The following is a 16,172-nucleotide window of genomic DNA, read 5'->3' as shown; positions in this document are numbered from 1 at the left end:
GACTGACTCCCAGAGGGAGAAGAGGTCATTCTGCTCTGTGAATAACAACCAGACAAGGACAAACACTAATCACATAGGAGCTGATCCTGACCCGGGAGGAGAGAGAGTAACAACTGACCAAGCCCCCCCAGTGAGGCATTTGTATAGAATTTGAACAAAAGAGGCAACCACCAAAGATAACGAATACATTACTTAGAGAGGTGAGAGGTAAAGTGGGCAATACATTTGCAATACTGAAGTGAGAGGAATGAATTCAAACTGACCAGAGATGGTAGACTGTGTTTAGAATTGTGTAAATACTGTCAAGCAGACTGTCATAACATTGTTGTTGTGGAATTGGAAGATGCATGGCTCCCTTGCAAAAGAGACCCTGGTCTCAATAGGACACCCTGTTAAAGTAAAGGTCAAATGAATAAATAAGTTACCAATAAGGAATATATGATATGGAGGTATATACTGGACAGAAGCAGGGGAAATGAAGGGTAAGCAACAAAATTAAAATGACTGCCTGTCTTTTGTGTTTATTCTAGAACCGGCTCTGCTCAGTCCGATTTTCCAGTCTAGTATATTCTCTGGCTTTTATCCTGCATCAGTATCAAGCACCACACCATCTCTCTTTCTCTTCCCCTCTCTGTCTCTCTCTGTTTCTCTCTCTCACACAAACACGCAAACACGCAAACACGCACACACACACACAAACACACACACACACACACACACACACACACACACACACACACACACACACACACACACACACACACACACACACACACACACACACACACACACACACACACACACACACACACACACACACACACACACACACACACACACACACACACACACACACACACACACATCCTCTTTGCCTCTATCTGTGCCAAACAAAGGACTTGAAGCCCATGCAGCTATCCCCAATCCTCCCCTCCCTCTTCTCCTCTCCTGTTCTTTATCTCCCTCCTTCTCTCAGCCAATGAGAATGTCATTCCGCCGTATGGGTGTGCCTGCCTGTGTCTCTGTGTGTAACTGCGTACATCTGTCTTCCCTCACATTCTGCCGTACGGATGTTTGTGTGTGTGTGCGTTTGTGCGGGGGGGGGGGTAAGCAAGTGTGTTTTAGAGTGCATGCGAGTTACCAGCCCTGCCTCAATCCCCAACCCAGAGTGGCTCATTCTCCCCAGATTCTAGGTATTTTTAAACGAAGACGATGAAGCAAAGATAGATGGAGACCTCAGGTTTTTTCCTAAATCAAACTACAGATGGTCCCATTTGTCTCTAACTCCTCCCTCCCTTTACAGAAAAGAACGATATGGAACAAATTCAGAACAAAAAAAGCCCCCCCCCCCCCATCAACATCATCACATTGATCAAAGATCAATTCCAATCCTGTCACCTCCCTCCCTAACTCTCCCTTTGACTTCTTTAACTTGCTTCCCATAGTGTGAGATGGTTTCTGACAGTTAAAAGGATCCCTTGGTTGTGTTACAGTGGTGTGGACTGACTGGAGATGAATGGTACCGTGGAAGAAAATAATCCCAGTACAGAGAAAAGCAGATGTCCTTTCCCGGCGACACAGTGTTTTGTCACGTTCGGAGCAGCTCGGGAGGAGCAGTCTGGGAGGAGCCGCTCGGGAGGAGCAGTCTGGGAGGAGCAGCCTGGGAGGAGCAGCCTGGAGGAGCAGCTCGGGAGGAGCAGTCTGGGAGGAGCAGTCTGGGAGGAGCAGCCTGGGAGGAGCAGCCTGGAGGAGCAGCTCGGGAGGAGCAGCCTGGGAGGAGCAGCTCGGGAGGAGCAGCCTGGGAGGAGCAGCCTGGGAAGAGCAGCTCGGGAGGAGCAGCCTGGGAGGAGCAGCCTGGGAGGAGCAGCTCGGGAGGAGCAGCCTGGGAGGAGCAGCCTGGGAAGAGCAGCTCGGGAGGAGAGCAGAAAACTATGCAGAGACTTTGAATACAGTCTGAGAGACTCATGCAACCATTGCAGAGGATCATGGCATCATTGACCAGAGTTAGACGTGTCTCTCTTATTCAGAGGAACCAGTCTGGTTGTCACTGTCTATCCCTACCTCAGCGTTGTTCAACATGACGCCTTCGACTTTCTGAGTGATGGCGGCAGCCAGTGAAGAGTGGTCAACAAAAATAGGCGGGTAACTCCTGATCACTGTTCGCGGTCAATAATGCATTTGTCTGCAAAAGGTGGGTAAACACTCGAGCAAAATGAAATACGTGCGTTTCCGGCGTTTACATACGTTTACCGTGAATTACACCACTGGTGGCAGCGTTGGGGTCCGTGGTGTAGGAGCTAGAGATGAGGGACTTGTCTATCCGTTTCAGAGAACATATTACAGGCCATACATGCTCGTGCAGCAAAACAAAAAGGACGAGGGACTATACTGTAGGTTGCAGGTGCTTTTGTAGAATAATGTTTTGATCGTAGGAAAGGGGAAAAGTCTGGTTGGGATGGTTGTTTGTGTGCTGTCTTGTGATCTTGCTCCTGGTATCCATGGTGACCATCAGGATTTTATTATACCTAATAATAAAAGAGAAAACACAAGGGTGTTTGCAATGATGTCGTCAACAATGTTATGAAGTACAAACACTGAAAACTCAAACCAGCCACAAATGGACGCAAATAAAGAACCAGACACATCAAAGGCAGGTTGGCATCTTGTCCTGGAGGCAGCTCCGCAGGGTGGTCACTAGCTGGCCAAGCCACAAAGTGGCCCCTGGGCACCAACCTCCAGGGCACCGCTCCCAACCCTGGAGGTTGGGGGCCCCGGGGGCACATGCCCTGTGTGCCCGTTCTGTAAGCTGACCCTGCCCTAACCTTAACCTCATGCCTAAGACTAACTTTTAAAAAATCTCATTACTTTTTTACGATATAGACAATTTTGACTTTGCGGCTCACCCATCTAGCGTGAGATAGGGGGGAAAAAAACAAACAAAAAGGTACAACAACGGGCACTAACCTAACCCAGCACCTAAAATCAAGCACAAACACAAACGCAGACATGACCAAAGCAGGATAGAACACACACAAACAAACAAACAAAAGCTGCACGTAACGACAGACACAAAACAGCACCGCAACAAGAACTCGAGAGCTCAGCCACTTTGGCCACTCACTTCCCCAGTTTAAGACGATGGCAGCGATGATGATGATGACCCCGCCAACTAGCGAGACGATGGACAGCACCATTGCGTTCCGGCCCAGACGCCGCGCCCCGTCAACGTTCCCCAGCTGCAGGCTGTTCCTCGACTGGAGAATAGGGAGACATGTTATTGATTAGGTTACAAAATGCTAGTAAGTTACCAGGTTGTTCAGAAATCCTGGTTGGAAGATTCCTAGAATCAGGAGGGAATTAAGCAGGAAATCCAGGAATCCATAATCTGGGATTTCTGGAAAACCTGGGAATTTTGGGACCCTAGTTGGTGTATATAAAGGGACCACTGCATGAAGAACACAGATATGACATGTAAATAAATACACACAGTAATTCATTCACATACCCCTGCTTCAACATACACACACAAATATACCCATGCATGCAGGCAGGCAGGCAGACAGTCGGAGAGACAGACACACAGGCAAAACTCACTGTGAAGACAAAAGGTTAAAAGCAGTGGGTGGCAGTCCCATCTCTTCTGACCAGAACATTGGCCATCATTTTCTGTTCATTTCCCAGCAGGTGATCACTAACACATCGCGGCCTCCCACTGCTTTTAGCTGTTCATCTTTGTGGTGTTTCGTAGATATCACACGCACTCATGCACACACACACATTCCTTCACAGACAACACTTACAAACCACATGTCAAATACTTGAAAAGTTCCACTCGCCATAACAGAGAAGACGAGAGCCACGATGTTGATGGGCCACAAGGGACAGAAGCAGGACAGGATGGCCAGGATCAGGTAGTCCCTAGGGGGCTTGCCGTTGTCCTCCTCTGTCACGGTGCTGGGCTGACGGCTGATGGAAGGCCTGGGAGACCCTGCCCCATGACCCAGCAGGGACCCAGAGCGGCTTCCTTTCCGCGCCCGGCCGTTGGTTGGTTTTGCGTGTTGCAGTCGCTTGGGGGACGAGATGGAAGATGTGGGCGAGGAGTCGGCAGCACACATTCCATTACCTGTAGTAGGGTGGGTAGAGGGAGGCAAGGAGGGTGAAAAGGAGGGACAAAGAAGGAACGAGAGAATGTCCTCATAGTTTCGTCGCCAAAATCGGGAATCCAGACATGATTCAACATCTATAGACGGGTTGGCTGACAACGTCACAAAAACTATGTGTATAAATGTGGTCGGAAGGTGTGTGTTGTTATGATTCCGAACAGTCAGATAACTAGCAACAATGACAAGAAGCCGATGTGCTAGCTAGTTTAGCCTACTCAGACACCCTGCTCAAACAGAGGGATGCTATGTTAGCTAGCTGGCTATGACTATCCAACCCAACACTGGAACTCTTCCAAGTCAAGGTAAGCTTTTGGTTTTACAAATGTATTGCCACAAGGGCCTGCCGGCATAACTGCTTACTGACTGTACACTGTAACGTTACTGCATGATTGTAGCGGGGTTACTAACGCGTTAGTTCTTTTAGCTATGTTGACTATGATGTTACTTTAGCTACTATGGTGACAACGATGTAGGCTGTGTGTAGCGGTTATGGTTTGGCTTGGAATGTTTTTTTTCGCCTGGTCACATACAGCTGATGTGTTGTGCTTTGAAGTCCACAAGCGAAGGGAAAAGGTGAGAGGAGAGTGAATAGATGTGAGTAGGAATGGAACGAGGCTGCTATGAAAGTGAACTGTGTTTACGCGTGATCAGGGGTATATTCATTCTGCAAATTCTGTTGAAAAACGTTTCTTAAACGGAAGCAAACGGAACAAAATGGGGACAAACATACCTGAATTTGTCCAATAGAAACTTTTGTTTGCAACTGTTGGACTAATGATTACAACCTATATCAGCTAGATGCAGGCAGGAGTGTGCAAGGCGGTATTGAATGTGCCACTGTCTGTCCATGTGAATATGTCTCTGTCTGACTCCGCAAATTTTTCTCTCAACCTGTGTGCACCTACATTGTAAACGTTCATTCATAGACTAGGTTATAGCAACCTCATGTAGTAACCTAAACCTATCACTGTTACATTGAACTGGGTGAATGGAATATGAATTGACAATACAATGTAATAGAAATAAGGCCATGCTCATGAAAAATCGTCCTCCCTCATCTTAAATGGCACTGACCACCACTGATGTATAGATAGGTGTAATCTAGAGCTCTCTCCCTTGCTTCTCCTTCACTTTGGAAGAAATTCATTGGTTCAAAACTGTTCTAGAGCGTGTTGATTGTTAATCCGAGGGTATCCTGTTATTGACACACTTGTTGAATTATGCTGCACAACATGACAACAACAGTAATTCATGAGGCAGTCTAGATAGAGCAGGTGAGTGCAGGTAGGCCTAGACAGAGGCATTTTTTGTGGTTCAAATCAATATATTTGTACAATTCTCAAATGGCTCCGATACCCCTTCTGAAAAAAATATTGCATTCAGAGTGCAGTATAATTGCTATATGCTGCAAAGACTGCATCCAAAGTACCACAGTTGACTGCAATTACTGCCCTTTTACTGCAGTTTCAAAACTTTAAACTTTTTCTTTTTTGGAAGGGCACAAGTGATTGACGTATGGTGTGGTCAAGCCAATAACCTACATATACTTTTCGTTTGGAAAGGGATAGAAAGAAAGGGTTTAATTGAAAGACTAGTGGAGGGAGGGGAGGATTGAGTCATTGAAAGAAGAAACGGTGCTGAAGAGAAGGTTGCTATCTGTAAATCATGCATCTGTCTTAAGTGATTCCCGGACGGACAGGGCCAGACACTCAGGATAATGAGAAGGGGAAGTGAAGGGACATCTCTAGAAAACAAACATTCGTAGAGTCGTAGATCACAACAACAGAGATGAGCTCAAAGTGTTGAGAGGGGTGTTAATTTGAAGTTGGGGTGGGTAGGGTGGAGGAGAATGGGGTGGGGTAGAGGAGGATAGGGGGGGGGGGTGTGGAATATTTATTTACTGGTCTCCATCTTCTCGCTGATTACTGCCAAGTGGTCTTTGCATTCCGATTGGCTGAAGTCATGGGCTGTCTCTTGGTGCTCAGCGCTGGTTGGCTGGGAGGTGATAGTCTGTTCTGGCTGCTGTTCTCCCTCCACTCCACTAGGGGCAGCATTGGTGTTGGAAGCCATGGCAGAATGCGGACGATGTTGTTTTCACTGGTAGTTTGGGCCTGTTTGATGATTGGTCTTGATTGGACTTTTGATCTTCTTCAACTGAAATGAAAAGGGGAAATAGAGAACATGAGTCATTTGACAGTTACTTGCATTGTGGTGTTATCGAATTACCAGTTTGTTAGCATGGAAGTCTTAGAGCTCCTGCAATGTTCTGATCAACCGTACAATATACTATAGTCTAATGTTTCTAAACATTTTATACAGGTATACCAGGGACCAGCCAGCAAGCAATGGCTTTCTTCATTGGGACTGCTTCGATTAAACTTGACATTTTACCAAATCGTAGTCAGCTAACCATCTGAGGGGCGTGTAAGCAACATCCGGGGACCATATAGGAAGGAAACTACCCAGGGATTTCACCATGAGGCCAATATTGACTTTAAAATAGTTACAGAGTTTATTGGCTGTGATAAAGGAAAACTGAGGATGGATCAACATTGTAGTTACTCCACAATACTAACCTAATTGACAGAGTGAAAAGATGGAAGACTGTACAGAATACAAATATTCCAAAAGATGCATAGCATTTGTAACAAGACACTAAAGTAATACTACAAAAATTTGGCAAAGCAATTCACTTTTTGTCCTGAAGACAAAGTGTTATGTTTGGGGAAAATCCAATATAACACATTGCAGAGTACCACTCTCCATACTTTCAAGCATAGTGGTGGCTGCATCATGTTATGGGTATGCTTGTAATTGTTAAGTACTGGGGAGTTTTTCAGGATAAAAAAATGACGGAATGGAGCTAAGCACAGGCAAAATCCTAGAGGACAACCTGGTTTAATCTGCTTTCCACTAGACACTGAGAGAGGAATTCACATGTCAGCAGGACAATAACCTGAAACACAAGGCCAAATCTACACTGGAGTTGCTTACAAAGAAGACAGTGAATGTTCCTGAGTGGCTGAGTTACAGTTTTGACTTAAATCTACTAGAACATCTATTGCAATGGTCAACAACCAATTTGACAGAGCTTGAACAATCCAGGTGTGTAAAGCTCTTAGAGACTTACCCAGAAAGACTCACAGCTGTAATCACTGCAAAAGGTGAGTCTACAAAGTATTGACTCAGGGGTGTGAATACTTATGTTAATGAGTATTCACACAGGTATTGTGTCTAGATGGATACATTTTAAATTACGGCTTTCTGAAGGCATATACTGTTGGGAATAGGGTGCTATTTGGGACATAGGGTGCTATTTGAGACTACTGCCAATAAACATTGTACCTACTCTGTTAATAATGCACTGTTGCCAGTAGCAACCGACTGACTGACCAATGAGAATATCTCTCCACATAGGTATGACAGCCTCTGGGAATGTAATAGATGTTCTTCAAAGAGAGGAAATGTTTGGAAAATAACATGTTTTTTTACAACTATGCAATACAATAAAGCAATAAAACAGAACGGAGTAGGCTATGACTGAAGACCTACAATGTTAGACAGAGTAAATGGCAGAGAAAAAAGCACTTCTCTTATAACTAGTTGGAACCGGTTCAGGGAACAGAACCGAAAACCGTAAAATAAAGGAAATTATTTGAGGAACAGAACCCAAACCAAAAACGAAAGTGATCTATTCCGTTCAGAAAATAAAGTTACACATAAAAAATTCCAGTCCCACAAAAATCGCAACAAACTGCCTATGCAAAGCCCTCACTCTGTCACTCAGAAACGTATTCCAGGTGTATTGCCGCCACCAACTGGACGGGTTGAAAAAACAGTGTAAAAATAAAATCCCCTCTGTCCCGAGCTGCCCCTCGGTCCCGAGCTGCCCCTCTGTCCCGAGCTGCCCCTCAGTTATGTGGGGATCAGGGTGAGGACTATTAGGCCATGGTCGGCGGAGAAGGTGGATTATCCCAGGACGCGAAGGGGAGGAACTAGGACATTTATGGAGTGGGGTCCACGTCCCGAGCCAGAACCGCCACCATGGACAGACGCCCACCCGGACCCTCCCTATGTTCTTGAGGTGCGTCCCGGAGTCCGCACCTTAGGGGGGGGGTTCTGTCACGCCTTGGTCATTATATTTTGTGTTTTTGGTATATGTTTGGGTAAGCCAGGGTGTGACATGGGTTTATATGTTGTGTTTCGTATTGGGGTTTGTAGTAATTGGGATTGTGTATGATTAGGGGTGTGTCTAGTTAGGATTGGCTGCCTGAGGCGATTCTCAATTGGAGTCAGCTGCTTATTGTTGTCTCTGATTGGGAACCGTATTTAGGTAGCCTGAGTTCGCGTTGTATTTTGTGGGTGTTTCTTCCTGTCTTAGTGTTGTAGTCACCAGATAGGCTGTAATAGGTTTTTCGTTCCGTTTGTTGTTTTTGTATTTATTCAGTTATTTCATGTACCGCGATTATCTTCATTAAAGTCATGAGTAACCTACACGCTGCATTTCGGTCTGACTCTCTTCATTCAACAGACAAATGACGTTACATCATAGTGGGAACCACACATGCGGAGATCATCCGTTCACCTACTCTGCGTCTCACAAAGACATGGCGGTTGGAAACAAAAATCTCCTTTAGTAGTCCTTTAGTAGTGTTTTCTTTGCAGCAATTCGACCATGAAGGCTTGATTCACACAGTCTCCTCTTAACAGTTGATGTTTGAGATGTGTCTGTTACTTTAACTCTGTGAAACATATATTTGGCTGCAATCTGAGGCTGGTAACTCTAATGAACGTATCCCCTGCAGCAGAGGTAACTTTGGGTCTTTCTTTGTTGTGGCAGTTCACATGAGAGCCAGTTTCATCATAGCGACTGCACTTGAAAAAAAATGCAAAGTTCTTGAAATGTTCCGGATTGACTGACCTTCATGTCTTAAAGTAATGATGGACTGTTATTTCTCTTTTCATATTTCAGCTGTTCTTGCCATAATATGGACTTGGTCTTTTACCAAATAGGGCTATCTTCTGTATACCACCTCTACCTAGTCACAACACAACTGATTGGTTCAAACGCATTAAGAAGGAAAGAAATTCAACAAATTAACTTTTAACAAGGCACACCTGTTAATTGAAATCCATTCCAGGTGAATACCTCATGAAGCTGGTTGAGAGAATGCCAAGACTCAGCAAAGCGGTCATCGATGTAAACGGTGACTATCTCAAATATAAAATAAATGTTAACTTGTTTAACACTGCCATGAAGTATCAAATCAATGTCATGAAGTATCAAATCAAACTTTATTTGTTACATGCGCCGAATACAACAGGTGTAGACCTTACCGTGAAATGCTTACTTACAAGCCCTTAACCAACAATGCAGTTCAAGAAAGAGTTAAGAAAATATTTACCAAATAAACTAAAGTAAAAAAATAATAAAAAGTAACAGAATAAAATAACAATAACAAGGCTATATACAGGGGGTACCGGTACCGAGTCAATGTGGAGGCTATATACAGGGGGTACCGGTACCGAGTCAATGTGGAGGCTATATACAGGGGGTACCGGTACCAAGTCAATGTGGAGGCTATATACAGGGGGTACCGGTACCGAGTCAATGTGGAGGCTATATACAGGGGGTACCGGTACCGAGTCAATGTGGAGGCTATATACAGGGGGTACCGGTACAGAGTCAATGTGGAGGCTATATACAGGGGGTACCGGTACCGAGTCAATGTGGAGGCTATATACAGGGGGTACTGGTACCGAGTCAATGTGGAGGCTATATACAGGGAGGTACTGGTACCGAGTCAATGTGGAGGCTGTATACAAGGGGTACTGGTACCGAGTCAATGTGGAGGCTATATACAGGGGGTACTGGTACCAAGTCAATGTGGAGGCTATATACAGGGGGTACCGGTACCGAGTCAATGTGGAGGCTATATACAGGGGGTACTGGTACCGAGTCAATGTGGAGGCTATATACAGGGGACTACTGGTACCAAGTCAATGTGCGGGGGTACAGGTTAGTTGAGGTAATTTGTACATGTAGGTAGGGGTAAAGTGACTATGCATAGATAATAAACAGTCTCATGGGTTGGGGGTAGAAGGTGTTAAGGAGCCTTTTGGTCCTAGACTTGGCGTTGCGGAACCGCTTGCCGTGCGGTAGCAGAGAGAACAGTCTATGACTTGGGTGACTGGAGACTTTGACAATGTTTTGGGCCTTTCCTCTGACACTGCCTAGTATATAGGTCCTGGATGACAGGAAGCTTGGCCCCAGTGATGTACTATGCCATACGCACAATTCTCTGTAGCGCCTTACGATCAGATGCCGAGGAGTTGCCATACCAGGCGGTGATGCAACCGGTCAGGATGCTCTCAATGGTGCAGCTGTAGAACCTTTTGAAGATCTGGGGACCCATGCCAAATCTTTTCAGTCTCCTGAGGGGGAAAAGGTGTTGTCGTGCCCTCTTCACAACTGTCTTGGTGTGTTTGGACTATTATAGTTTGTTGGTGATGTGGACACCAAGGAACTTGAAACTCTCGACACGCTCCACTACAGCCTTGTCGATGTTAATGGAGGCCTGTTCTGCCCGCCTTTTCCTGTAGTACATGATTAGCTCCTTTGTCTTGCTCACATTGAGGGAGAGGTTGTTGTCCTGGCACCACACTGCCAGGTCTCTGACCTCCTCCCTACAGACTATCTCATCGTTGTGGGTAATCAGGCCTACCACTGTTGTGTCGTCAGCAAACTTAATGATGGTGTTGGAGTCGTGTTTGGCCACGCAGTCGTGGGTGATCATGGAGTACAGGAGGGGACTAAGCACGCACCCCTGAGGGGCCCCAGTGTTGAGGATCAGCGTGGCAGACGTATTGTTACCTACCCTTACCACCTGGGGACGGCCCATCAGAAAGTCCAGGATCCAGTTGCAGACGGAGGTGTTTAGTCCCAGGGTTCTTAGCTTAGTGATTAATTTTGTGGGCACTATGGTGTTGAACGGTGAGCTGTGTCTGACTCCTCCTTAAGATAAGCCACACCCATCAAGCCCCACCCCTTTCACCTTTATGCCACACCCCTCCTATCTGCACACCTCTCTCAGCACTTGGTCGTGTTCCAGGCTGACTACATTTCAGACGCCTGACAGATCTCACAACACCTTGATAGTTGTTTTAAATGTCTGCTAACCACATCATATGATCGAACAATCTGATGCCTGACTCCGCAGTCGATGATGTGGTACTCAGCCATTGTTTGGTGAAACGTAAAGTCTGTAATGTATTCGACCTGGTAAGCGAACAAAGTCTTCCGACAGGTGACGTCACACTTACGTGGCGCTATTCCCTTACATAAGTTACACAACCTAAGTTAGCTAAGTTCGACAACTACATATCACAGTTACTTGACCGACTAAATCGGACATAAGACAATTCTCTCAACCCTCTTATCATTTTGAATAAGAGTTAGAGTGAGGATTAGAGGTAATAAGGATTAGTCCGTATCGAATAGTAAGGCTGGGATACATTCAAACCTGCCATAGAGACAGAATCATTGGATCACTTGTTTTGGTTTTTGGTCGCAGGTTCAGGAATGGCTAAAGAATTGGAGCATTTACTTGGAACTAACTCTGGAAATAGCACTGCTAGGTGATTTGAAAAGTCATAGTCAATCGATCAATAATATATATTGAACAAAAATATAAACAGAACATGTAAAGTGTTGGTCCCATGTTTCATCGGAGCTGAAATAAAAGATCCCAGAAATGTTCCATATGCACAAAAAGCTTATTTCTCTCATATTTTGTGCACAAATGTGTTAACATCCCTATTAGTGAGCATTTATTCGTTTTCAAGATAATCCATCCATTTGACAGATGTGGCATATCAAGAAGCAGATTAAACAGAATGATCATTACACAGGTGCACCTTGTGCTGGGGACACTAAAATGTGCAATTTTGTAACACAACACAATGCCACAGATGTCTCAAGTTTTGAGGGAGCGAGCAATTGGCATGCTGACTGCAGGAATGTTCACCAGAGCTGTTGCCAGAGAATTGAATATTCCTTTCTCTACCATAAGCTGCATCCAACCGGCCTCACAACCACAGACCACGTGTAACCACGCCAGCCCAGGACCTCCACATCCAGCTTCTTCACCTGTGGGATCGTCTGAGACCAGCCACCAGGACAGCTGATGAAATTGAGGAGTATTTCTGTGTGTAATAAATCCCTTTTGTGTGGAAAACTCATTCTGATTGGCTGGGCCTGGCTCCCACTGATTAAATCAATGTTGTTTCCACGTCATTTCAATTAAATTACGTTGAACCAACATGGAATAGACATTAAATTGACGTCTGTGTCCAGTGAGCTGGTAGTAGTAGTTGGTTAGATAATTTGACCATTGGAAAAAGAACTACTGCATAAATACTGCAATGCGGGTTTTATTGAATTGAGTCCAAAGTGTTAATGAAATTATAATTACTATGAACTCTGTTTAGGGTGGGGACGGTTTGAATTCCCCAAGCAATCAACCTAACCTGGCTCTTACATATTGTCCAGAAGACAAACTTACACCCCTTCCCTCACTTCCTTACTTAGGCAGGGATTTAAGTTGCCCTTTTCTGCAATTAAATGACCGAGTTGCCTCATGGGTGGAATGTTATTAATATTTTCATAATTTCATAATTAATACACTTTTTTTTTTTACACAGAAAATCTGGTGTTTCTATGTCAAACGGTTTTGTTATATTTCAGTCTTGTGTGATGCACAGTATATAAAGTGTCATGTTGGAATGCAAACTCCAATTGAATACATTTAAATTCTATATCTGACATGTTGCAGGTATCTTCTTTCTTTTTGTGAGGTATATACTTTTTGTTCAAAGTGGATTTGTTTAAGACTACCAAGAAACACTTGTGTGGCCGATTTTGCCCACTGCAGTAAATGGATTAAAGGTGCGTTGTTGACAAGCGCATTGCACTGTCGACAATGCACCTCTTAAAGGCAATGTTCTCGAAGCTTGTGGAGATCACATTCATTGTAAACACTGTAGATTTTCGGGTTTAAGTTTAAATAAGAGGTTTGCGCAGGACTGATTTCTTCATCCCACTCCTGCTGCTTTTGCACACTCGCACTGGCTTCTTGTCTGACTCCCACCCGCTCCTGCAAGAACTGGTCCCGAACCTGACCACAGTCCTGCAATGTTATTTTAGGTGTATGTTACACAGCTTACACAGCAGTTTTGCCGGCCTAGGCAAGATCAAAATGCGCGAAAATAGCCTAAGAAATATGAGAATGAAGTACCATTGATTTTGGGCCTAGTGCTGAGCGATTAGTCCTTTTTTGAGGTCAGTTCGTTTAAAAAACAAAATGTTCACGGTTTTCGGTGTCGATATATATATATATATATATATTTTCTCTCTCATTAAATGCATTATGAAATATGACCTTTAAATTATTTACAGCTTTTTAAATTTAAATTCAAAAGCCACGTATTGAGAACATTCAATTGCCAAAACATTAAAAACAGTCCATTGTCTCTAAACAACTCAGAATGAAGCAATTAACAAGAGCCCCATGATAGTAGTGAAGGCCCATTACTGCTTATCACTTATTATTAACCATCATCTATTCACATTACTTTATTTAAATAAAATATTTCAGTTGTGTATAATACTCTATTATTTAATTTCATCATCTCATCTCTGCTCAGGCAGCAACAGCCAGAGAACCATCTAATGTAATTTCTGTTCTCCCCAACGAGCCAAGTTCTCCTTGGCTAGCGAAAAGGCTAGACGTGTTAATTGGGTTGCCACATCTGCTCAGGTTGAAGAGCTGACGAAATCACTATTTTAGTAGTTCTTCAAAATGGGTATGGCATACTTTCAAGACTGCTACAACTATCAATCGGGAAGTATAACTATACACCCCAACTTCCCCTGCCCCTCTCATTGCTATGTTGAGTACATTTCTCTCTCAAGAGGTCTGTGTGGGTCTGCCGGGAAGAATATGCGCAATGGATTCTGGTCATTGTAGTGAATTACCAAATTACTAGGTTTAATATTTGCCTATTAAAATCTAAATTCTCTGCAGCGTTTTTGATTTGATGTCTTTCGTGCTTGATAAGATTTATCTCTAGAGAAACAGCGCGTTGAGCTCATAAAAAAGGAACTACGCCATTTAACCGACGTTGGTCAATTAGTTGTTTAATATTCGGAGGGAAAAAAACGACATTTCGGTTAATTGCTTATTGGGCTATATCAGCCAATAGGCTAGACGTAGTTTGAAAGAGAGCCAGAGTTGGGTTGAAATAGAATTAGGAGAGTAGACACGTGCACTTCGCTAGAACTACGCTGTGCATAACTTTTAGCAGGCAGAGACAAATAAATGTGTTATCAATACTTAATATCTAGTCAATGTAGGTACCGAAACTATCGCCTGTCATACTTCGGAAGTTAATGTAATTGGAAAGACAACTGCCTCGGGCTCCCCCACCCCCCACCACATATAAGCGAAAGCCCAACAAAAGGGGAATACTGCTATCTAACGTAATTTACCTTTAAAAGTCAGGTGCAATGCGTTTGCCGATAAGGTGCATTTGACTGACTCCCGGCCTTACTTCCTCTACAACTTGACATCCGGATATTCTCTGTCCTGTAAATACTTTAATTCCATTTACAGGGTTGTTAGAGTATACTGTGTGTACATGTCATTTATTTAAAAAAAAGTGTTCGGCTTCGCTAAGAGGCGTTGTTGAGTCATACAATTAAATCTGAGTACCACCCAACACGCTTTACAAAGATGAATGTTGTGAAAATATAAACATACATGGGAAATGTAATGGCTATTATAATAAATATTGTACAATTTGATGACATTTACATAGAATAATCATCTGCAAGGGAGTGAGACTGACATTACTAGAGGAGAATGAAGAGGGGATGGAGGAGAGAAGGGAGGGGAGGAAAGTGGAATGAGCACATCATGGAAAATGTGATTTTAGCCCACTTATGACTTATGCAGACTAACATATATATGTTTGGAAAACCACTGAATGCATAATAAAGATGCCTACATACACATATACATGCATGCCTGCCTGCCTTACACACCACACACAGAGAGAGAGAGAGAGAGAGAGAGAGAGAGAGAGAGAGAGAGAGAGAGAGAGAGAGAGGCATAAATACACATGCACCCTCTCCCCGCCCTCCCTCGCTCTTTCTCTCATGCACAGGAGTAAATTGCAGAATGAACAAATGACTGGTGCATTCTCTCAGACACACGAGCGCGCACCATAGTCTGCATGCACACACAATGATGACACACCCACTTTAAACCGCACATGCAGTGCATACTGTACACTACAGACTGGCTACTGTACACTACAGATAGCAAAATATGAACAAAATCACATAGAAACCGCATGCTATCCACCTAGGCCTACCTGATCTTATTGAGTGGCATGAAACATTATCCTTAACATTTTGCTTTTCTTGATCACAATTCCAAATATTACAGAAAATGCAACGTGCGAGAAAAGAGAACACAAGTTCAGTAAGCTACGATTAAAATCTCCACCCAGAATTCGCCAAATTGTCTTTTTCTTTTGATACAAGCTATGGTAAACGGTAACGGTAACGGTAAAATTAGGCTACAGACCACGCCGTGGGATGTCAAACTGCGCTCTTGTGCTTGCTATGTTGCTACCTCGCCTCTCTCTCCCTCTTTTGTTCAACGACGCTGCAAGATTGGGGGGGGGGGGAGCAGGAAAGTCCGGTGCCTGGAGGCGGGTAGAAAGGTGGGGAGAGAGGGAGAAGTCGACGCAGCACATGCTTTCGCTCGCTTATCTCTCTCGCCCTGCTTTCCTTTATTTATTTTATCTCAGGCTCTATTTCGCTGATGGGGCAAATAGGATACCAACGCGCCACTTGCGCCGTCCACATACCCGTTTCGTTAGTCATACCCCCTCAAGCGATCCTTTGCCGCTGGTGCACTGACCGATTTATGTGAGCCAATA

At 44.2% G+C, this 16,172-nt stretch overlaps 1 protein-coding gene across 1 annotated transcript; it reads right to left on the bottom strand.

The window, feature by feature from the left end:
• Positions 1-763: 763 nt before the first annotated feature.
• On the bottom strand, positions 764-15,890 carry LOC124000540 (trafficking regulator of GLUT4 1-like). Its single transcript, XM_046306991.1, has 5 exons — positions 15,600-15,890; positions 6,065-6,317; positions 3,837-4,123; positions 3,122-3,254; positions 764-2,525 (listed from the first exon to the last, which is right to left on the bottom strand). The coding sequence occupies exons 2-5, from the start codon at positions 6,231-6,233 to the stop codon at positions 2,509-2,511; spliced, it is 606 nt and encodes a 201-aa protein (XP_046162947.1). The 5' UTR covers positions 6,234-6,317; positions 15,600-15,890; the 3' UTR covers positions 764-2,508.
• Between the last annotated feature and the right edge of the window lie 282 nt (positions 15,891-16,172).

Source organism: Oncorhynchus gorbuscha, linkage group LG16, assembly GCF_021184085.1.
Source record: "Oncorhynchus gorbuscha isolate QuinsamMale2020 ecotype Even-year linkage group LG16, OgorEven_v1.0, whole genome shotgun sequence".
NCBI classification, from domain to species: domain Eukaryota; kingdom Metazoa; phylum Chordata; class Actinopteri; order Salmoniformes; family Salmonidae; genus Oncorhynchus; species Oncorhynchus gorbuscha.
The sequence above is the reverse complement of the archived record's forward strand: the minus strand, read 5'-3'. Positions and strand labels throughout refer to the sequence as shown.